Source organism: Alexandromys fortis, unplaced genomic scaffold (genome assembly GCF_014885135.2).
Source record: "Alexandromys fortis isolate MF-2015 unplaced genomic scaffold, M_Fortis_MF-2015_v1.1 scaffold_30, whole genome shotgun sequence".
NCBI lineage: Eukaryota > Metazoa > Chordata > Mammalia > Rodentia > Cricetidae > Alexandromys > Alexandromys fortis.
The window spans coordinates 445,764-469,555 of NW_026067922.1; the positions used below are offsets into that span (position 1 = coordinate 445,764).

The 23,792-nt window shown below is 51.2% G+C and overlaps 1 protein-coding gene across 4 annotated transcripts in view; it reads right to left on the reverse strand.

Annotated features, from left to right (window-relative positions):
• Positions 1-23,792, reverse strand: part of Klhl29 (kelch like family member 29) — a 302,875-nt gene that overhangs the window by 10,374 nt on the left and 268,709 nt on the right. For all 4 annotated transcript variants that reach the window (XM_050141981.1, XM_050141980.1, XM_050141979.1 and 1 more), the window contains 6 exons: positions 13,415-13,553; positions 5,567-5,769; positions 4,121-4,380; positions 1,889-2,087; positions 1,565-1,747; positions 1,172-1,352 (listed from right to left, as the gene is read on the reverse strand). In XM_050141981.1, coding sequence (XP_049997938.1) covers positions 1,172-1,352; positions 1,565-1,747; positions 1,889-2,087; positions 4,121-4,380; positions 5,567-5,769; positions 13,415-13,553 — 1,165 coding nt within the window. The remainder of the gene's footprint in view (positions 1-1,171; positions 1,353-1,564; positions 1,748-1,888; positions 2,088-4,120; positions 4,381-5,566; positions 5,770-13,414; positions 13,554-23,792) is intronic.

Here is a 23,792-nt window from a genome sequence, read left to right on the forward strand (position 1 = left end):
CCACAGTGAACATTCAGAACCTGTCTCACTCTGAGACCGTCTTTGCTGGAACATTTATCAAGTACCCAATTAGCCATGGGGCGTGACGGGGGGGGGGGATTCAAATTGAGGGGTAGGTGTGGCTTCACAGGCAGAAAGGATGTCACACTGCAAATGCTGTGGGCCAGGGTAGGGGAAAGAGCGGAGAAGCTATGACCAGTAGATCTTCCTGTGCTGCTAACTAATGGTCCTCTCCCACAGGTCCTGAGCATCTTCCTCTCTTTTTTATAATTTATTTTATGTACATTGGTGTGTATGTCTGTGTGAGGGTGTTGGGTCCCCTGAAACTGGAATTGTAGACAGCTGTGAGCTGCCATGTGGGTGCTGGGAAGTGAATTAGCGTCAGTGCTCTTAATGGCTGAGCTATGTCTCCAGCCCGAGCATCTTTCTCAAGGTGACCCGCCCTTTTGCTCTAAGAGCAGTCTCGTGGCTGGAAGGATCTTGGCATTTTCCCCTAGGGCAGTTCTCCCTCCAGCCTTCGTCCCTCAGTTATAGGCTTGACTTACACCACATCCTCAATAGCCAGGCTAGGGTGGAGGTAGGGAGACAGCAGCCTGGGACGTGAAAGAAACGGCAGACTAACCTGGAATCTGGAGCCCGTGGGCTCATAGTTTTCCTCTGAAGAATTCTAGAGGCCTGGCTGGACTGCACCTACATCGCTTAGTTGGTGGGTGGTGTCTCTTCCCTGTGTTACTTTAGTCCAATTTACTTGCCATGTGAGGGATGCAGGAAGGATGCCTGCAACCTTCAGTGGCAGGACAAGGTGGCACAACCATTGGCATGGCCCATCCTTGGGATATCAATGCCAGCTTTTCTCCTGAATGCTCTTTGTCTCTGGGCTGGTACTTGTAATCTACTGTGCACCCTTAGCCAAATTCACTCACATCTTCCTATGATCGGACCTTGGGCCACACCTTGTGTTACACCTGAATGTGAATGGGTGTTAACAAGAATGTCCTCTTTGGTGACTCCGGAGGTCACATCTTGTGTTCACTTCCTTTTATTATGCACGATGACTTGGCATGGGCCAGTCTGTAGACCATTGGTATCAAGGAGGTGCCAGGCTTAGTGATGTGACCTTAGTGTTCAGTGATATCAAGAGATGCCAGCTCAGGGACTGTGGCTGCCTTACCTCTCCACGTGGTCCACGTTGCCTGCCACGCCAAGGCCTCCGAGAGTGTAAATCTTCCCATCGTAGACTAGGCTATTGTGGCGACAGCGAGGGACGGTCATTCTGGAGACCAGGTTCCAGTTATCCAACAGGGACATGTAGCACCAGACATCAGCCAGCGTCACCCCTGATTCCATACCACCTGTGGACAGAATGGGGGTACAAAAGAGCAGATGGGGGAGCTGAGGAAGGGCTTGAGGACAGGTTGCTCTGCTCCAGGGACAGAATCAGGAGGCTTCATCTGCTAGCCAGACAGCCATCTGGGGCCTTGACCTTCCTTAGCCCTGTGTGTAGGAGGCAGAGGTCCCTTGGGAAAACCCATCCCACTTCCCACCCGGCCCTTGGGAGCCTCACCTGAGAGGTAGATGTTGTCCCCAGCACTCACTACACTGAAGAACTCTCGGTCATAGAAAGGTAGAGAAGCCAAGGGGTACCATTTGTTGTTCTGTGGATTCCAACAGGTGACAGCCACCAGTGAGCGCTGGGTCATCCCCACCATCTGACGGCCCCCAACCAAAACGATGACCTCGGCCACACCTGCAGGGACACGGATGGGCATCCTTGGGACACGCCCTTACTTCGTCAGCAGCTGTGCCTGGCTCTTGTCTGCGGGACCACCTGGAGCCAGCTGGTTCCATGGCATCTGCAATTTGGGGATTTGGGCATGTCCCTTGATACCTGCAGAGAGGCGGGGCCGGGTTCGGGGTGTCTGCATCTCCTGCCGGGCGTGGGGCAGCATGTGGTAGCGCTTAGCCTCGTTGACCAGGTCCCGGCATGCTTCTGATGACTTGATCAGCTCTTCGTTGTCCACCACATTGAGCAGATAGCTGGGGTGGATGAACGGGAGGCGGACGGCAGCTAGGAGCTCTGCTGCATACTGTGGGAGAGAAGAGGCCGGGTTCCGCTCAGAGGAAGCCATCTCTTATGAGCTGAACGGAGAAGGACTTCCCATGTGGGCATGTCTCAGAAGCAAGCGCACACTGCCCAGCCTGGCATACTAGACAATGGGAGGCATGCGGGGCTAACTGGAGGCATGGTGGCTGCAGCTGGCACTGGAGCAGCCTGTCTCTCTGTCCCCTCAGCCTCTTGTCACCACACCCTATCTAAGTCGTGGGTCATGACTGCACACCATACTGCCAGGCGGCTGAAGCCAGGAGAGCAGGAGCCTTGCCTCTCAAAGAGGTGTGAGCGTGACAGGAACCAGGTGGGAGGAAACCAGAAGCACTTAGATGATGACTGTCAGGTGACCACGGCGCACTACAGCTCCTTAGGAGTGTCGCCGCGTCTCATCTTGGCTTCTGGAACCTCTTATCCTCCGCTCAAGGCTTTTCCTGCATTGATGTGAACTTCCCCGCGACAGGCACACGGCTCACCACTCCACCCACTTTTGTTTGGTCTGGCGGATGACTGGCAGGAGTAATTGGGGGCCAGTGCAGACCCTACGCTGAGCTTGTTACTGCAGCTGTGGAGGCTGATGAGACCCTGCTTCTGATGGGCGCCTACTAGGGCTGTGGAAGTGGGAGAGGAGTGCACGGGCAGATGATGTTTGAGATGGAGGAGTTGTGGGGACATCCAGAGGCACGGGAGCGTGAGAAGGGCTGTGACATTTGAAGGATTCTTGGGTGCAAAGGGTCTTTTTGGAAGGATGCGGCACATAGCAGATGGGGAAGGCGAGAGACCAGGGTCTCCGGGCAAGCCTGGCTGAGCTCATACCACACTCTGGGCTGAGGATGTGGATTTGAGGGTTGAGGAGAACTGGGGCAATTACTGTCATTATCTATACAACTCCAGTTCCTTTCGCTAAAAACTAGCTTCCTGCCAACCTGATTAAACGAGGAACCCACTTCTCATAGACCCTAAGGACTCAGTGGTGGGGTTGAGAAGGGGCAGGGAGCCATCCACATCTCTCTCATCCTTGTCTCCAATCTTCCCCCAACCCATTTCTTGCCCTTCCCCCTTCCCTCCCTTTTTCTGGGTCAGAGTTTCCTGTAGCCCAGGCTGAAGCTCACTATGTAGTCAAGTCTAGCTTTGAATCCCTAATCCTCCTGCTTCTACTTCCAAGTGCTGGGCTTACAGGCATGTGTTACCATACTTGGCCGTGTCCTTTTTATGTCCAATGAAATGTGACAGCCTTTCTGACCCAGGACTTGGTGGCTTCAGCGTGTTCTGGGGTCTGGCTTCCCTGACTCTGTCCTAGTGGTTAGGCTCCCACTTCCACCATTGTCCCATTTATTGTCTTATATTCTGGTCCTTCCAAGGCTTCCAACAGCTGCCCCGACTTCCAGGCTCCTCACTACAATAACCAGTGGTGATTCCCTTCTGCATGGGGCCTCCAGTTGGGACCTTCTGGGTACGAATGGGTCTTTGAGCGCCCCAAGACTATCTGGGGATACTGTTGTATCTCTCTTCCTCCTGTGAATGATCACTCTGGCTTTCCTGTCTCCTCCGGTAGGCTCATGTCCTTGACTATCACACACACACTGGTTTCCCACTTCCAGAATGGTTTATGGTTGCTCTCACACATTTGGTAGCCAGAGTATGTCCTCTGACCTCCTGAGATCCCACATACCCTGCTCAGGCACCCACTTTTCTGTGAAGAGCCCAGGTACATCCCCCTGCCCCTTCAGACCCCGTGTTGCCTTGGCAAACCTGGAGACTCATTCTCAGCTGAGCACAAGTCCCTGAGAGCCCTCTGGAGACTGAGTCTCATTTTCACCCCCCTCTTTCCCCTCCCTGCCACTCTGTGTGTGGAAGGGGATGTGTATGTGTGTGCTAGACTCCCTTCCGCTCGTCATTATTTTTGGCTTCTACACAATCCTTGCTGTTGAGACTTGGAACCCTGCCCCCTGCGCCTTCCTCCATCCCTGCAGCAGGTCCCAGCCCTGCAGGGACTGGGTGGAGCCAGCCTACCTGTGCCCGCGCTGCTGGGTCCTTCTTGATCCACTTGATGACAGTTTCATAGACCAGCTCCTCGGCCTTGGTGTTGAGACTGTCATTGGAGACGTAGGCGATAAAGTCATCCTTAGAGATGCTGAGGATCTCCTCTTGGGCGGCCACCTCTGGGAAGATCTGCAGCGCAAAGGCCTTGGCCATGTGGTAGAGCTCGCTGCACTGCATGGCCTCAGCCATGGCCAGCACGCCCAGGCAGTTGCTGGCGGTCAGTTGCTTCTCTGGGGTGGACAGAGTGAATGGTCACTGATCCGGAAGTCCTGGAAGGACCACCTCTTGCTCCCGTCATCATCCCTGGATCTTCCTTTGAACCCAGCCCATTTTCTTGTGGCCCTGCCTCTAGAATCTATAGCTGTCAGCACCCTACCTCCTAAGCTTCAGAGCTGTTTCCAAAATTTCCTCTGCCTTGACTCATGGGGACCTCCCAGGGCCTAGTTCTACCCCTGCAGATCCTAGCAGGAAAACCGAAACTGTGAGGGATGCCATGAGCTTCTTTCCTGACGGTAGAGGGAGGGTCGGGCTTCAGGATTTGGGCCTAGGCTGTGGGTAGCGGCCACTTTGAAACTTACGATGTCTTCCATCATGCTTGATGCCACAGACATCTTTAAACCTTGTACAACAGTCCTCACATATCAGTGTACTGTCACCATGGTCCTTAGAGTCCCTAGTCCACCATCTAGAATCTAGGGTCCAGTGACTGGATCTTCTGAAACCTGGCTAATGGATCTTCCAGGCTAGAACTGGCTTGTGTGCCTCATTCTGTCACTGTAGCTCCTGACCCTCCTGGACTGATGAGTCCTTCAGCAGTCCTGATCCGATCTACTCCCAACCTCTAGCTTTTCTTTCTGCATATACACCCAGGCTCTGTTTATTTTTATCTTGTTTTATTTTATTGATGATGCTGTCCTTGTTCCCTGTACTCCACAATTCCCAGCCCAGCTAAGCCGCACCAAGCTATAAAGTGAGCATGCTCTGGGCAGAAAGTCTGGGAGGTCGTGGGCCCATCACCAATATCCATGCCTTGCAAAAACGGTTCTGGGCTTCCAAGGGTTAGATCAGATGCACTGACTTGTCCAGGCATCTGTATAGCCTGGGAACCAATATGTTAAAAGGAAATAGAATGCGTGGTTGATTCATCCAGGGTTCAGGGGTCGGGGCAGAGCGGTCAGGTTCCCTACCTGCACAGGCTGTCCACATATCCTAGTGGTCACAGGTTCTGGCAAGGCCACAGTGACCCTTTCAGTGCATGTCATTCCATCAAGCCACCCACATGCTCAGGTGAAATCTATATATCCTGGCATGATCTGGGAACACACAGCACTCCTTGCTCAATTTTTGCGGGCTGGAATTTTTCATGCATCTGCCCCATTTTCTCTACGGGATGTAAAGGCCCACTGGTCAGCTTACCGAGAAAGGACACACAGACTTTGCAGAAGGTGTGAAATTGGAACTTGCTGGCCGCCTCGAGCAGAGTCTTGGCATTGGCTGAGTCGATGACCAGCGAACCGGTGTAGACGAATTCCAGCAGAGACTCCAGGACGTCAGCCTGCAGGTTCGAGAGCACCAGCTCCAGCTTCTCCCGGCTGCTCTGGCTGCCATCCTGCACTGACCTAAGGCACAGAGACCAGGGTGTCCTCACCTGCCACCCCTGCGGCCACCGCCTCTTCCTCACAGGGCCAGAGTTCCCTGTGCACCTCAGTCACGCCCTTCGTCTTAGAACTCAAAGGACACAGCAATGACACACCTGAACCTAATGACCTGACACAGGATCTGAAAGAGAAGTCTGACCAGAGGCGCCCCAGAGAACAGAAAACCCTGCTTATCACTACTCGGCATGTCCATGCAAAAAAGATGCAAATCAAAAAGCATGAGCCGTGAATGGGGACAAGGACCAGGACTAGCCCCAAAGGGAAACAATATGGTTTAGCTACCTGCTGGACCTGGTGTCTACACCACATGTTACCAGCATGCCCTGGCAAGCAGGACCTACTGCCTCACAGGGCAGAATTTCTTCCGGCTGAGGCTCAATGGCTCCTGATTGGCTGCCATCCTAGTCAATCAGGAGGTGTCCTTTTGAGTACATCTTGAAGCCCCAGGGCCTTGGAAGTCTGCCCAGGAAGTCCCGCTGACCCCAACCTCTCCCAAAAACATATTGTTTCCTTTTAGGTGTGGAAGGGAAGCCCTTCATGACATTGCTTTGAAACTGAAGACAAGACGAGATAGACGGACAGAATGGTTAGAGCTGGGGAGGGGAAAGGAAAACAACCAAGGACTTCCGCCACAGACAGCCAGCAGCCATGACCTGGGGCCTGGCCCGGGGCGGGGGGTGCCCTCCTGCCACATGGAACACGGGGTCAGAGGTCAGAGTGGCCTGCGTGTAGAGTGTGCATCGGGCTTGTGAACTGGGGTGGGGAGCAGGGGAGGGACACAAATATATCAGTATGTTTATATCTGGTGTCTACAGAAATACAAGACCATTGCAAAGGCTCCTAAGGCCTGGCAGCCGCTCCCTATAGCTGGACCTGGAAGGAAACAGATACGATGAAGCGAGAGTAAACCGATACAGAAGTGAGGCCGGGAGAAACAAAACAAAAAAACAAAAACAAAAACAAAACACCCAGAGCGTTAAGTCAGGAGGCAGGTTTCTCAGAGGCCATTGACTTGACCACCCCTGCTTGGCTACTTTCGCCACCCCAGCTTCCCTCACTGAGCCTGGCCTGGCTGGGGCTGTGGCAGGGCAGTGAGCTCTGTTGCCTACCCACTGACTTCTGCAAAAACAAGGGGCCAAGACTCTTAAGACTGGTCCCTTGGGTGTACCTAGGGCAGGCAGTAGAGGTGTACCAGTGCCTGGTAAGACAACAGGTTGGCCAAAGAGGCCGGGGACAGCTGCTGGGTGAGTGGACAGAGCCCTAGTTGGGAGCAAAGGGACCTGGGTACCCTGCTTTGCCACTGACAGATATCCTGAGCCTCTCCGGCCCTCAGCCTCCTATTCTGGAAAACAAGATGGAAGTAGGTGAGGCCTAAAGTTCTGCTGAGGCTTAGCCTGACTTGGGCTAGAGAAACCTCTTCCCAGGAGATCCTTCTACACAACTCTGCTTTTATTCTCAGCATCAGAATTTGAAAATTTAAGGTCTTCAGAGCCCCCAAACAACCTACAGTGTGCAGATTACTCTGGGACCCTGAGGCTGTTCCTTTTCCACAGATGACTCATGTGACCAGAGGGTCTAAGGCCTTCCATGGCTATGTCCTGAGCAAGCCTAGGAAGAAAGAGGGCAAAGTATGGCCACACAGAGCATCTGGGCTGAGGGCCTTTAAGCCAACACATGCTTACTCAATGCTGAAGGGAATTCACACACCTGTGTTTTACTGTTGAGATGGAGTCCCAAGCTTGGATGCGTTTGTTAGATGTAAAAATAGCTCTCACATGCTCCCTAGAGACACCATAAATCCCGACTATCCCAGGCCTCAGAGGCTATTTGGTCAACTTCTTGCTCCAAGTCTTTCCTGCCTCTGTGTCCATCCCTAATGACCTGGCCTTTCCTCTGGACTTCCTCAGGCTCTGTAGAAGTCATCCTGGGTCACAGTGTGCCCGAGCTGATGGGTGTCAACATGGGCCTTTTCTCAAGATCCCTTTCTCTGCTGCCATCAACAATTGTCATCTCAGGGTGTCCCCCAAGTCCTCAGAGAGAGGAGCTCCACCCAGTGAAGAGGTAAGTCTTTGGGGTACAGGGGCAGACACACACGACCCTGGCTGACACAGTGCCGGAATGAGAACTGTAAAGGGCTAGTACAGCCACACTGCTGGCAACGACCTGCTGCTTCTCAAGGCTGAGCCTGGGAAAGTGTGTGGGAGCTAGAGCTGCCTGCACTGTGAGATGCACCAGGAAGGAGAGGGAAAATACAGGGGCTGAAGGGTGTGGCAACGAAGTTAAGTCCGAGAGGACCTTGGCCATAGAACGCATGATGTGGCTGTCTCCATTGGGCAAATGATTGACAAGGGGGTGTCAGAGGCTCCTAGGACTAGAAAAGCTAGCCCCTTCCACTTGGCTACACAGGTCTTTATTAGTAGCCTGGTACAACGGTCTAAGGGAGGCATGAGAGTTTGGATACCCCCCTCCCCTTGGCACACAGGTGAGATTTACTGTGTGGTTCATATAAAGCTCAGAGAACTGCAGTGGCCACCAAAGGCTGGCAATGACTGTTTCCAATCATTAGATGATCGTAGGCTTCTACCTAGCGCTTCTTAGGTCTCTACACTCTGAGCAGAGGTCCCCTAGGGACACCTCACCTGATGGGTAAGCCCAATTGCAGCTGTAATGCTACAACCATCACAGTTGTGAAGAATGCTCTGTTCTCTGTCCTAAGCTGGCTCTAGAGTGATTGGCTGGCCCCTGAGGGTTGATGGCACAATGGTACAAGGATGAACAGAACCACAGAAAAAGACTATAGTAACACTGCCTGTGATTCTTATTCTTGGGGGGGGGGGGTTGGTGGCAGAAGCGCTTTATCTGAGTTCCACACACTGTCTGAGGGTTCCAGCAGGAGACTAGAACTATCTGAAATTACTTTCTTGCAAGTGAAGATGCCTGGGAGAGTCTCAGTTCCCAGGTACAGTTGCTGCTCAGCCGGGCTGGGTTTATGGCTATGTCAGAGATGCCTATCATCAACGAGTCGGATGCTCTTAGCAGAGAACTCCTCTGGGATAAGTTGCCAGGTGTTTGCACAATGCACACTGGAATTGGGCACTGTCTGGAAGTGGAGGGCGATGGTGAGTAGCGAGGATAGGCAGGTGATGGCCACAGCTGTCACTCTGTCCTTCTGATGTGATTTCCCCCACCCAGCCCAGTGTTATTAGCTCCAGAGTACTGTATTTGTGTATAGCCAAGTCCCACTGGGCCATGTGGACTTTAGCGGGCCTTGGGCCACTCTTTGAGAGGAGGTAAGGCAATGGGTCTGGTCTCCATCATTCTGCTGACACCCAAGAGCTGTCAGTCTCTCTTCTTGTTGCCTTGTTTTCAAGGCACACCTGGGTATTCTAGATGAGAAAGGGGACAGGCACCTGGGGAAAGAGGCACAGGGGGTGTATCTTCACTGGTACATGAAAAGCCCCATGTCAGTTGGTGGGTGGGTTGAGTCGGTATCCACTCTAGCTTCCCACATCGTGGCCGAAGAAGGAAGGAGAAGCTCAGGGCTCAGCATCAAGGCTTTGTGAAAAATCAGGTTAGGAAAAAATCAGTGAATTCATTGTTTTTGTTCAATGTAAAAGAGACTAGAATTCGCATATCATACATAGCCCATTGGGCTTTGTTGTGAGGTGGGGCCTTTAGCTGCCATGCTTAGGTCTCTGTCCTCTTTGGTATGATGAGGAATAGGTTTTCTCAGGTGCAGGGCATTTTCTCCCACACTTTGACTTAAGAGACATGCTGGGAAGTGCCAGTGATGGCAGGAGACACCACTGCCATCTTGTAAGAAAGATGGGCATGTCCCCTCTGACAGAGCCTGTAGCCTAGCCAGACAACCATTAAGTGGAAGTGACTGGCCTTGATTACTGTCTCTAGGGCACTTATGCATCCCAAGAGATTCTCTGTGCCCAGAGGGTAAACAAAAGGACTTTGCCATGGGCCAAAGAAGCAAAGCCAGAGTAGACCATGCAGATGAGGGGGTGAGATGTGGCTGGGAGTTTAATCCTAAGGGCTACTGCTGGATTCTCTCCATGTATGTGAGCGGATGAGGGAAGGATGACCACCCCGATAATCATCCGAAGGCAGTGCCTCATTTTTTATCTCTGCTTTTCTCCTGAAGGCAGTGCCTCAGCTCTTTGTCCCTTCTCATTGTCCAAAGGTGGTATCACCTCTGAACACCCTATGGAACTCGGCTGGCCAACTAAAGGTCAGGTAGAGCAGGCCTGTGGCTTTTGTCCTTGGCTTGCTGCTGGCCTCCAGTCCAAGGGCTCCTTGGCCTTCAGGTCTCATCTAGATGGCCCAGTCCCCTTGCAGGTCCGCACATAAGCATCTGTCTTAAGGCAGATTTCTGTCCTTCTTGGGAGGCTTTGTGGCCAGTGTCCCCATCATTACATGCACACTGCATACACCCCTGCTTGCACAAGCTTGCTGTGAAGCTTCCCCTTTCTTTCTCACAGACTCTGCCTACAAACAGAAAGCAGGGTTTGCTTTTCTAGGTTAGAGAATGGATGGTAAGAGGGGTTTCTGTCAGACAATCTCTCTATGTCAGTTAAATGCCTGAGGCTTCAAGATTCTCATCTGTAGAATGGGGAGTCTAACCATATGAGCGCCTCAAGCTAACATAGCTGAAAAACTTCTTGTCACCAGGTGGCAATCTTGTCCAAAAAGGAGTGGTGAAGGATGGCTTAAAGGAGCTAGCACATTAATGGAAGCATGTGAGAAAAAAGCCTGGGCAAGGTAGGCCCCTGGGACTGTCAGGCAGCTGAGGAGGAAGGGACTTGACTGACGTCTTGGAGGCCAAACTGGGTAGACCCAGCTTTCTGCTCAGTCTCACTGTGATACCCTGTGTGGGTGTGTGTGCTTGTGTCTGTCTGTCCAGGCTCAATGCAAAGCTTATGACGTGACTCCTCTCAGCCCGATTCATGCTTCCCTTCTCTGATCCATGTACTGTCTATCGCTGAGGACCTTGGGTAGGCTTTGGCCAATGCTGAAGACTTTGGGTGGGGTTGTGGCCCAGGAGAGACCCTGCCTCTTTGCAGAGAAGAATGAGATTTCCTATATGTCCCTCTTACTGCTCCAGGAAAGGCAGTCACACTGAGAATGGGGATGGAGTAGTAGACACATGACCTAGGTTGGTGGGGGAAAGGAATCCTGCTTGAGTTTCCAAGTCTGGGGTGCTGGTATAGCAAGGTGGAGGGGGTATCCCTGTTTTGACAGAGCTCAGCCAGGGTAGGTCAATATTGACCCATAAAACTGCCGAGACACAGATTGTCCCTACTTCCTCGTCTCATAAGACAACAGCCCCTGAAAAGGAGCCCCTGGCCCACTTTGTCCTGGCTGCTCCAACCACTGTATGTTAAGGCTTGAGGGTCCCGGATGTGATGGGGACTGGGACAACATGGTGACGGCCACGTGGCTCACAAAGATAATATCTTCTTGTGAAGACCTTGCCCCCTTCCTTCATAAGCTTCTGTTTGCAGCCATCAGCATGACTGGCAACATGAACTGTGTGGCCAAGACAGAGAAAGGAAATTCAAAATGGAACAAACAAATACTGCTCCAGTTTCTCGTTACTCCATGCATGCTGAAGGCCCCAGATCTCAACCATGACTTGGTCATATTCATCTGCCTACCTACCATGTGGGTGCCCTTTAGTCCCTGAGAGCCCGGCCTGCCCTGTGCTCTCCTGGTCATCCTCCCCAGCTCACCCCAACACTGGCCTCTACCTGCTCTCTTCCCTTTTATGGCCTGAACACCTTCTTCTCTCATGTCTTAGCATTCAAACTTGTAGAGCCTTGCCAGGCTGGTCCTGTCACCTTCAACATCATTCGACCAACTTCTGGTTTACAGCTGATAGAGCCTGAGGGAGAGGGTGTGGCTGGCTGGACCAGAGTCACAGGCTGAGTGTCAGAGTCAAGTGTGGGACCCAGGTCTCCTGACTCCTAAGGATGCTCTCTTTCTCCCAGGAACTGCTTGGATGGAGCACCTACCCTTTCCCATCAGGGCTACTGAGGTAGTTAGGCATCCTCTCCTCACCTCACAGCAAGCCCAGGGGGTCAGTGGGAAGGCAGGGCCTGCTCACATCTGCTTCTGGGGAGGCAACCTGTTCATATCTGCTTTTGTCCCTTTCCTTGTCTGGACGGGTCTTCTTCCTCCTCTGTCTATCTAAGAAGGTCCCACCTCCTGGGGTCCTCTTTCCTATTGTACGGTGAAGTTTGGCTTTGATGTGTTTTTAAAGGCACTAAAAGGCTTCCTCCCCCCCACATGGTTCTAGTCCAGGGCTGGGTCACTGCTCTACTTTATCCTCATGTTCTGGAGCCCCTTTGGATCAGAGACCAAGGTCCCAGATTATTTAGCTATGTTCCTGCCACTGCCTCGCAGAACTTCCTATAAAAAGAAGAAATCTCTGGACATGCCTCTTCCCCCAGACTTGTGCCTCTAATCCTTGCCCTCAGACACAGGGAACCTAAGCACGGGGGCAGGAGACGGAGTTGTCCAGGAAATCACAGAGCCTGCCCCTCCTGTGTGGCACAGGGCCAGTGAGGCTGAGTGGAACCTCACACCCGGCGGCCTGGCGCTACGCCAAAGGACACAAGGGACAGGAAAGGAGATGCCATCCTGAAACAAAACACAGTCGCTCTGGGGTTAGTTGGCAAATCCAAACACAGCATTGGGAAGCAAGCAGAGGTCCTGTCCTCCCACTCTGAGCTCTGTCCAGGCTCAGCGTCCGCCCCGGAGAGGCTGCAAGGCAAAATGAGCAGCGGCATTAATCTGCTGATGGGTGAGAGAAATGTGAGCGTTACCCTGGGCTGGCCCCTCGGCTGCTCTCCCTCACTAAGGAGTTGGGAGGTGGCCCTGACATCTTTGCAAGGGTATGAAACAGCAAAAAAACAAAACAAAACAAAAAACCAATTTTTTCCCCTAAATCAACAAAATGGAAAACCAAAGATACTCAGGCACCATTCACATCGATCCAGGTAGAAATAAGAAATGGCCGAATGGGGCCAGGGTGGGCTGAGGCTGAAGGTTGAAGAGACCGTGTTTAGGACACACCTGGTCTGCACTTAGTGTCCAGGGTTCAAGCACGAGGCTTGGCCTACATGCTCTTCTTCCTGACTCAGGCTGGGGAAGAGCAGTCCCTGGGGTGCCTGGTGTTCCTCAGTGGGGATGGCCGACTCCATACGCTTTCCTGGCATTAGGTTCACCATCAACAATGGTGATGATGGATCTGGGGACCCTGAGGGATGGAGCAGTGTGTAATGATCCCTTCAAATGGAGTCTATTGTTCTCTTAGTCTCAGGAAGGGCTTTTGCTCTGCTAAGAACATAGGACTTGGGGTGTGTGTGTGTGGCCTGCTGTGGGCTAGCTCCTGGTGACCAGTGAGGCAGTGTGTGGGAGCAAGGGCTGCTCTGAGGCTGTGTGTGTGTGTGGGCACTGGGGAAGGGGAGGAGAGATGGCTACTGGCTCTGTGACAGGGAGTCACGCTTCAGGAACCTGCAAGAGAGGGGAGAGAAGCGACACAAAAGCGTCCTACGAAGGAACAGACCCGACCACAGCTGGAAGGAAGGCAAACCTTTGAATCAGGTCCTTGAAATACAAGCTGCAGGAAGCTAGAACATTTTGGTGGACTTCAAACTCTCTGCCTTCAACAACAATTTTCAGGTCTGTAAACGCTTTCGCTCTGCGCTGCTGGTTCAATTCCTTCAGCATGTCTGCAGAATAGAGAAGACAGACAGGGCCAGGTTCCCATTAAGAGGTTTTGATTTTTTATTTTCAGTTAAAATTTTTTCCCAAGAAGTAGAGAAATAGAAAATATTTGATATTGTTTCTTGGCAAGGCTGGCTGAGCACTGACAGTCAAAAGAGGCCACAAACAATGCGTAAACAAGCAGCCACTGGGAGGGGCTACATAACCAAGGGAGTAACAACTTAAAAAAGCAAAAAACAAAACAACCCAAATATGATTAAAAAATCAAACCCAGATATTGAAAGAAGTAGAGTGGGGAAAGATTCCCGTACTGACAATTAGAAACAGAAAATACATTACCACAAACAGCTTTTTTTTTTTTTTTTTTTTTTTTTTTTTTTTTTTTTAAATCTATCCTAGAACCATAGAATAAGATCTCCAAATGCCAATAGTGCCAATGTAGCAAGTAAAGCATGGCATTGTGATGTAAGATGGGCTGGGCATGGCTTGGAGGAACAGAACCCCACAAACCCTGCGAAAACAGCACCCCTTCTGTTAGACACTCCAGCCATGGCGTGCAACAAGTCTCCTGGGAAGGGCACCGGAGAACAGAAGGGCCCAGCGAGGGCTTGGCAGGTACCTCCTTCCATCTCACACTTTTGGGGCCTTTTGGGGGTAAGCAAGCAAGCAAGGGATGGGGTTGGGTGAGGTGGGGCGTTTCCCTGCATCTGTCCCATTTTCTGGGCTCGTCTTCCTGGATGCCCAGCCTTGCCTGTGCATTTGGCAATGGGAAGCTGCTTTGCAACCCCTGCAGGCCTTAGGAAGTGGCTTGGGATGGAAGAGGGGTATTTCCTGCCCTAGCGGGTACATACCTACCTTTGCCCGGAGTCTTGGCCACCTGGGCAGGCACAGACAGAATCCAGGCCTGTGGGCTCCAGACCTAGAGATGCCACCATTTTCTTCCAGACCCACCCCAAGGGCAAGAAGCGAGGAGGAGAGAAGAGCCTGCCAGTCAGCCCATTTAATAAAGCAAACTTTTCCCTTTGTTGAAGTTAGGGCCTTGGGGGTAACATCATTTCTCACTGTCCCTACCACATCTGGCTGTATCCGGGACCCCTCTTCTTTTTGGCATGTAGTAGCTGGATATCAGAGGCCTAGACCTTTGTGTCTGGGTGACTTAGACTGTCATCAGACAGGAATGACAGGAACGTCCCCTTACTATCACTCCAAGCTTTTCACATCTATGTTGAGTGAAGTTGGCTTACTAACTAGAATGACCCTCTGGTGTCCCCTACTTCAAGCCTGAACATAGGGTCAGTACCAGTTGAATGCCGAGATTCCCGTAACCCATAGTTCCTATTCTGGGTTAGTCACAGGGTGGTTAGGTGTCCCTGGGTGAGTTACTCCAGTCTGTCTGTGGCAGGTCCTCGATTTCTCTTTGAGCCTCTGTATTCGTATCTTTCAACAGGATCTGAAGGATACTTGTATCTGCAGAGACCAGTGGGGTCACATGATCTAGTCCAGCTCAGGGATAGGAATAGGGCTAGTGGGCCTCGACAGTCTGGCGGGCCTTCCTTCATAAGAATACACTGGGCTTGGGCTCTGCTGAAGACTGAAGATGTGGGGGCTGGAAAATGGAAATATCCCCTGAGCCACAGACCATGAGTCCTGGACCCCTAACCACGGTAGGCTGAGTTGGAACTACGTGAGAATGATCGCATCGCAGGTGCGTACGTGGAAGACTCTGGCTGAGCCCGCCACCTTCAGCAGGGCCCTGAGACAAAGCTGGAGGGTGTGGGCTGTGTGGGTGGGTATAGGTGAGTGGAAAGCCAGAGAGCAACGGGAGCGCCACGGTTGGCAGGTGAGACTATATCCTGAGAACCACGCCAAGGAGCTCCGGGGCCCGAGAGTGCTACAGGGGATTGTATGTAGGGAAGTGGAGAGGTTAGTCTTGTTCCCCAGCGATCTGATAGCCAGACTGGATGGGAGTGACGTAGGAAACCCAAAGGGAGGCAGGAAGACACCCTATATCCAGAGAGCTTGATTTTGGAGCCAGACCTGAGGGGAACCTGACCTCTGCCTTCTGTGAGCTAGGCAGCCTTGGAAAGGTAAAATAACGGGTTCCCAGCACCCTGCTTGTTGAACGTTAATGAGGTAGCATATGCTCAGAACCTACTGTGCCCAGTGTCGCTGAACCAGATTCCAATACTGCTAATGGTTGAGTAAGATGAAGAGGCCTGATGGAGACTGAGGGGTAGAGAAAGCATGTAGGCCTCGGCCGCTATAGGGCAGGAGGGGGCAAAGGGACATCTGGGAAGGGACCAGAAGAAGAGTGGTTTTGGGTAAGCCTGTAGAGAAAGAGAGGGTAAGGCATGGGAAGTGGTGAGAGGCCTGGGCTGGAGACGAGCCTGTGGGGGCTCAGAGAGGACCTGTGGGACCAGGCGGGGCACATGTAAACGGTGAAGCTTGGTTCTTACAGAGCCTGCAGCTGGGTGAGCCCGCAGCTGGGTGAGCCTGGTGGATTATGTCACTTATGAGTGAAGAGAGAGGTGGGGGAGAATTTTAGGCGAGGATTCCAAATCTTAAAACTTGAAAATAATTTTCAAAATTTAAAATTATGTGTTTGTGTATGTGTGTGTCTGTGTGTGTATGTGTGTCTGTGTGTGTATGTGTGTCTGTGTCTCCCTACATGCTTGCAGGTACCTGCAGAGACCAGAAGAGGGCATCAGATCCCCAGCAGCTGGAGTTATAGGCAGTTGTGAGCCACCTGACATGGTGCTGCCATCTGAAAGAGCAGCAGGCATTCTCAACCAACCAACCATCTCACTAGCTCCTGGGTCCTAGTTCTTATTCTGGATTTGTCATGGGCAGTTAGGTGGCCCTGAGTGAGGTACCTGTACCTGCAGGGCCTCCAGTTCCTGTAGGACAAAGTCGCTCTGTGGCTCCCTGGCCATCATACTGTTTGGAAAGCAGATCCAATCCCGTGTGCTTGTAAAGTTAGCTAGTGCTGGAGCCAGGCAAACATCCCACTCCTGGATCTACTGCGTTCTGATGTTTCAAAGGCTTTCTGTACAGGTCAAGGTTCTGGCAAAGACTCTAGCCACATCCCTAGTCCCAGCAGCAGCACTGGCTGCACCAGGAATGCCAAGCCCGGGTCCAGATCTAGCAGGTGTCTGGGATTTGGGCATCACCTCCCTCTCCATACACGCTTGTTTTCTGTGCTCTGCGGCTCTACCTTTGCAGAAATCCAATTTAATGGTTGGGGACGATTATTCACTTCCAGAAAAAATTTTCAATTTATGAAAGAGCTCACCAGGGGATTCCTTTTCACAGCAGGCCCAGTGCCTTCCAAGTATTGATCAGTTGGTATGTGCTTGCCACTGCCTGCAGCGTGCTGGCGGGGAGGGTGGGCAGCGCAGTCTATCCTTGTCAGGACCACACCCTGAATCCACAGGAGCAAGGCAGTGGCTACTGGCTTGGGTGAGAGCTGCTTGACTTCTTCACCCTTGTCTCAGGACTGAACAACCCTCCTGAATTTTTGAGGTGTCTCTTGGAAACAGTCCAAAGACCTGGGCCCAGTATGGGAAGGGCTGCAGGATTTGGGTGGAACTTGGGTCAAAGGCTGGGTTTTCAGGGCCCCCGAGAGTACCTTGCACCTGTAGGATTCAGGCTGGGCCAAAAACCCTTGGGCCCTCCCCAGGCTAGGACTTGGTGGTACCACCTTAGTGAGGAGCTGATAGTCTGAGCCCATATTGGGGGGGGCATAGCTTAGGCTTCCATTCTTGCTGGCTGGCATTTGGGGGCATTTCCCAGTCTTCTTGGGCATGCTTACAGAATTGGCTGTCCTGTACCTTGCTCTCCGACCCCAGCAGGGGTTCTTCTCTCACTGAGACCACCTGGCAGAAAGCACATGACTAGAGAGTATTTTGCAGCCAGCCTCCTTCCAAGCTACCTCTACTGCAGCTCCACACAGCATGCAGCCACAGGCCTCTGGTTATACCGCCGCATCAAAGGTGAGCAGAGGAAGTTAGGTGTCATTGAGCCCCAGCTTCTCCTCCAGTTGCCTTTCCTTTCTAGGGAAGCCCCCCTCCATATGCCTAGGGCAGCACTTGGCTTCCAAATATGTTCCCCTCTGCCCAAGTCCTCCTCCCTCATTCTTCGTCTGTCTGATGACCATTGGTTTTCCATGCCAGTCCTGATATCTTCTGGTCCCAGGCCTCCTTGCCTCTTCTTACAGTTTTTGCCCTCTGCCTTTCCACACATTGATGTGGGAGTGTCATATATCAATCTGTTGATTTCATTGGTTAAGTTATAATAAACCAACTGCTTGGCCTCAGCTTAGAACATAGATGGGAGGAGAAAACAGAGTAGAATTCTGGGCGGAAGAGGAAGTGAGGTCAGACTCTGCTCTGCTCCCGGAGAGACCAGACAACTCTGCGCTCTGGAGCAGAGACATCATGGACGGAGGCTAGACTCTTCCCAGTAAGCGCACCTTGGGGTGCTTACACACATCATTAGAAATGGGCTAGTCCAGGTGCGAGAATTAGCCTGTAAGGGCTAGAGTTCATGGGCCAAGCAGTTCTTTAAATGAATACAGTTTGTGTGTTGTTATTTCGGGCATAAGCTAGCCAAGCGGCCGGGGTGTTGGGGACACAGCCCCGCCGCCGCTCTTATTTCAACAACACATGTTTTACCAGCATCCTGCACTGCCTTCTTTACAGCACACTACATCTTGTAATTACTTATTTACACATTTGCCTCCTGCACCAGACTGCATTATATCTCTATCTCTATATCTATCTACCTACCTATTTCCACATCTATCTATCTATCTATCTATCTATCTATCTATCTATCTATCTATCTATCTATCTATCTATCTATCTATCTTTTTAACCCGTAACACTAAGTTCAGGGCCTGATATGTGTGCAATTCACACAGTAAGTTGCAAAAATTCTCTACTACCAATTGGCAGAGATAATTTTCCACCTTTTGGATCATGGTTGGCCTTAAGATTTGCTTTGAACCATAGAATTAAGTAGGAAGGACCTTTACATGGGTGTTAACCACAACCTCAAGGGGATCTGCTTGCTTTTGCTACCTTTGGAGATCACTGACATCACCTCCCATGAACAAACTGTTCATGTTGTTACCATGAACATGAACTGATAGCTTGTTGGAGGATGAGAGAGGGCACAAAGCAGAGATGAGACATGCCAGAGTAGCATGTACACCAGCCAGCCTGTGCCATGACAGCCTGACAGAACCCTCAAATCGCCTAGCGACAACCATAATCTAGATAAGTGGTTTCACTTTAAGTCAATATGTTTGAGAACTGCTGGTTAGCTGGCAGGAGCCTCTTGATTTCAGAAGGCAGGAATAAATGATGGACTCATGAGCTCACAACTTGCCTGTGTCAGTTTTCCCTGTTAATCTGGTGTGAGGCTAATTAAAAAATAATGTGTGGACATTCCACTGTCCCCATCTCTGATGTGTATGGTTTAGTAGAACACGTACACTGTTTTATATCTAATTTCTACAAACCCTTTCCAAATTGAAACTGTATATCCACGAAACCACCCCCCCCCTAGCTGTGTTCTCCCTGGCCACCATTCATTTTGCTTTCTGTCTCTGTGACTGACTTCCCTGGAGATATCCTCTAAGTGAAACTGTACACGTTCGTCCCCCCTGGAATTGGTTTCTTTTACTTGAGTGCCTTCAAGGTTTGTCTACATTGTGTGGTGTGTCAGAATTTCCTCCTGACTTACATCCTATGGCAAGTAGATGCTATTTTAAAATGCATCCATTTTCAGCTGTTGGGACTGATGTTGCTCCGAGGCTAACTCTCCACACACGTATGGGTCTCTCCAGCCACCCTAGGTCTTTGACTCCATTAGAACTGGTTGGGATGAAACAACCCCAGCTTCACAGGGCATGAGAGGGACCTGGGGGGTGCCAAGAGGGGTCTGCCTGGAGCTGTGTGCTTGTCTAGAGGAGAATGAGACCACAGACAGAAGCGGGACTAGAGATGATGCTGCAGCCAAACTTCTGCATATTTTTTTAACCAAAAGACACAAGTTATTTGTCAGAGACTAATGGGCTCAATCCAGCTGGTCTAGAAGGCCTGTCTGAGGCGGTAATAAAGAGAAAGGGGTGTCAAACAGTAAAAGGCAAAGAATTCCAGCGGCTTTGCAGCAGAGGAGTCCATTAAATCAGAGCCCCGAGAAAGGTTGTGCGGCTGAATAATTTTTTTTTTCAGTGCTCAAGCAGGAACCCAGCTAGGTGATAAATGCTCCTGGTCCCATTGGTATTTATGACACATACATGATGAAGGACCCGAAAACATTATACACTCAGAGTATGGGAAATACACTGAGAAAGCCCCGTGAAGACTGTATCATGCATGTCCAGAGGGTAATTCATCTGGGAGCACAGAAGCTGGATGTGAGCTGACACCATGGGGACAAATGGGAGCTTTGCACAAACAGCCTCCTCAGTGGATGCTTCCGATAGCCATGCCATCTGGGAGGTACTTGGAGCCAGCTCTCCTTACAGCGGCTTTGCAGTCTTCACAAAGTGAGCAGAAGCACCTCTCATCCTCCCCTGGACTGGTGCTCTAGCCCAAGGCCCAGGGATTGCCCAGGATTTGACAGTTTGTGCCTGCAGGGAACATGACTGAAAAACCTTGACGTCATCACTGAGTTTCCACAGACTGCTACCATAAAGGCTCTTTCCCCTTCTGGGGGAGGTCCTTGCTGTTAAACTCCTCTCTGGGACTCGCAGAGCCTTCCAGGGTCTGCTCTTTTCTTTACAGCATCGTCATCTCTCTGTGGTGATGCCCTGTGCTTCCTGCTCTTTTGACCAAGTCATCTCTTATACTCAGGTCTACAAATCCGTTAAGCCTCCGCTTTATGTGGTGTCCTCTAAGGAATCTCACAGAGTTGCCCTCTTCTGTGGTCCTGAGAGACTCTGCTGGTGCCTCAGGATCAGATAAAGCTCTTGGGTTGCCTCATTCTAGAGGACTCTGTTGTCTACCTGTCTCCTCTCCAGGCTGCAGTTTGAATGGCTTATCTCTGTGGCCCGGGAGTACATGGCACACACCCACTCTCCCACACACACACTAAACCCCCCCCCCTTCATTTGTGATCAGAATTCTAGTGGGCCACAGAACCCATAGCAGGTGTGGGAAGTAGTTGAGAATGTCCTTAAACACAATTCAACTAAACTAGCCAAAGGACCCAGCTGTGTAGAAGTAGAAGGACCCACTGTAGAAGTCAAGGCCCCTAGAAGCCTAGGAGATAGCAGTGCTAATTACAATACTGGTAAACGTGCCCACAACTTGAAGGATGAGGTCTCATTGCTAAAGTGCACCCACTCACGATTTAGATATTTGGGAAGAGACTGAATAATTCTGTTCGGCTCCAGTTGTTTAGACGACCCTTAAATGACTTTTGTAGGAAGGACCAACTAATTCCGCGACATTGAGCAGCACCTGAACCTGTGACCTTTGACACACACTGGCTAGAGAGATGTGATCCTTTGAATGCTCCAGGTTCTAGCCACTCAGATGGTAAGGTTTATCCAAAGGTAATCCAAAACCAAATGCATGAGTCAACAGACCGTGCCTAGGGGCATCATTTGGGAAGGAATTAGAGGAGGGCAAGGGTAGAGTGTCATATACTCAAATCAAAAGCTTTGCAGAGGGGATCTAGTCATCATGGTGGACGGTGGATGAGATACGGCAGTAGGAGCGGGGCAGGGGGGGGGAGCAGACTGATCACATTTCATCTTCACACAGGAAGCAGACAGCGAGAAAGAGAGAACAGGAAGTGTGGTCAGGCTATAAAACCTCAAAGAGCACCTCCAGTGACGTACTTTCACTAGGAAATCTGCCTCCTGAAGTTTCCATAACATTCCCAAACAGCGCCACCAACTGGGGACTACGTGAGCCTACGGGAAACATTTCTCATGCAAACCAAACCACCACACATGTCATGGCCCAGCTCCAGCCCAAGGAACTGGGCCAGAAGGTGGTTTCCACCTCAGGGTGGTAAGGTAACCCTTGGCTAAGCAAGGAAGTCTACTGGGCAATGCCTGAGGCTGCAACCTCCGGAAGTGCCTGACTAGCTTAACTTTAGTAGCCGTTAGATTTTCTAGCCTTCATTGAAGATTCTTCCTCTCTTTCTCTTTTGGTTTTTTGAGACAGGGTTTCTCTGAGTAGCCTTGGCTGTCCTAGAATTTACTCTGTAGACCAGGCTGGCCTTGACCTCAGAGATCTGCCTACCTTTCTTTGTCTGTAAGTATTAAAGGCATGTGCCACCACCTGGCTAAAGATGCTTTTGTTTGGCTCCTTTTTCCACTTGGTGGGTGGGTGGGAGCTGAGAAACTGACATTCTGAGATGAGAGCAGAACGTCCTGAAGGCTTCATGTTGAGAGACAGCCAGAGAAGACCAGAGCTTGGGAGAAGTTGGGCGAGAAATGAGGTCAAGGATAGGGGTGTGAGAGTCTATGGAGGAGAGGCAGAACTCGGGGTGACATCCTGGAGTGTGTGATCTGCAGTGCAATGAACTGACAGGTGAACCAAATCAGGACCTCGGGGGGCTATGGGGTGACTGGAAGCCAGCATGTCGGGTGTGGAAGGGGCTAGTGGCAGCCAATGGACATTTAGGAAGAAAGGCGTTCCTAATATCCTTGTTTGATCTAAGAATATAGCTTGGTAGCATAGGAGTGTGGTGCCTCGAAGGACGTAGGTTGTAATGACAAGGAGAGGAGGAGGCTCAGATATGGTCCCAGGGACTAATTTGTAGGGGTGAGGACCTCATTTTTGTGTTCTCATAAATGTTCTTGTCTTTATGAAACTTTTTGGCCTACAGTGTATCTATCAGAGGTTCAGAGGTTTTGTTTCTTTCCCATGGTGGGATACTGGGCTTTTGGGGAGGTGGGGGAAATTCTTGACCGGAGGGACTGGAGTTAAGAAGTCATGATAGTTATTTGGGGTCAGCAGAAAGCCAAGTTCAGAACCTTGGAGAGTTACAAATCCCCCCCCCCCCCCCATAGTCCAGGTAGCTGATGTGGTTAGGGAGGAGCTTGAAACAACCTAAGGCACCCAGGGTTGTGGATGAGATTGGGGAACTGATATCTCCTTCAGGGGATGACACCCTGAGTTCCAGGAACTTGGAGCAGAACACATACCCACTGGTGTGTTCATGAAACACGTCTCCTTTGTGCTGGGTACTGGTGCGTGACAGGGACACACGAATTAACATATATGCAGTTTGGGGGCAGTACAAGGTTTACTGGGAGACACACTGATATAATGATGCCAACAGGGACAGGCGCTGAGTGGAAGAACAGAAACGAACGCCTGGTTCTGCCTGGGAGACCTAGAAGGCAGGAAAGCAGGGGTGGGGAAGTGGGGGGTGGGAATGGAGCTGGGCAGAATGCTTGTCTAAGAAAGACTCAAGAGAGTGCTCCAGGGAGCTGGAGTGCTAGCTGAGAAGTCTCCAAGGTTTGAAAGGGTCCGTGCTGTTCAATGAGACACCGAGATCCTTGGTGGCTTTTATGAGCAGATGACCTAGGGAAGGCTGGCCAGGAAGTGAAGGAGTAACTGCTGCCTATGTCACCTGTGGAGAGTTGAGTGTTCGGGAGGCAGGCTGAAGATAGCCTCTGCCCAGAGTGCCGACAGCCCTGGTACACAGTTTGGTGCCTTGCTCTGAACTGTTTCACTGTGGCTCCAGGTGCATTTAGGGGACCTGATCTGGGCCAGGTCCAGGAGGAAGAGGAATCTACTTTCCATTATCAGAATGACCAGAGTCCCCCAAGGACTGGCACTGTGGTCAATCTGGTTCCATGGCCTCCATTCTTGTCCTAGTCCCCAGCCCAGCTCCTGGGCTTTAGCCAATGCCTTCTCCCTGATTTTGTCCGAGATGGATTCTGTGGCCAGCGTCCCAGGCTCCTGACTGCAGACATGCCAGTCATGAATGCTGTGTTCAACAGGATCTGTGGATGCTGGAAGAACACAGGTGTACAAAGGGATGCACACAGTCACAGGGAATGGGAGGCTTAGATTGGTCTTCAGAGCAGACCTTATTGCAGGTGGAAGGGAGGGGACTTTCTTAGCTGCCTGCATGTGCAAAAAGTCAGGGCCATGCAAGACTGTATTCCAAGCATGGACAACTGAGGAGGGAGGCTGGTAAGAAATCAGGCTGATGGGACAGGTTGATGCCACCAGGAAAGGCTACATAGCTGTGCCAAGGTGATGTGG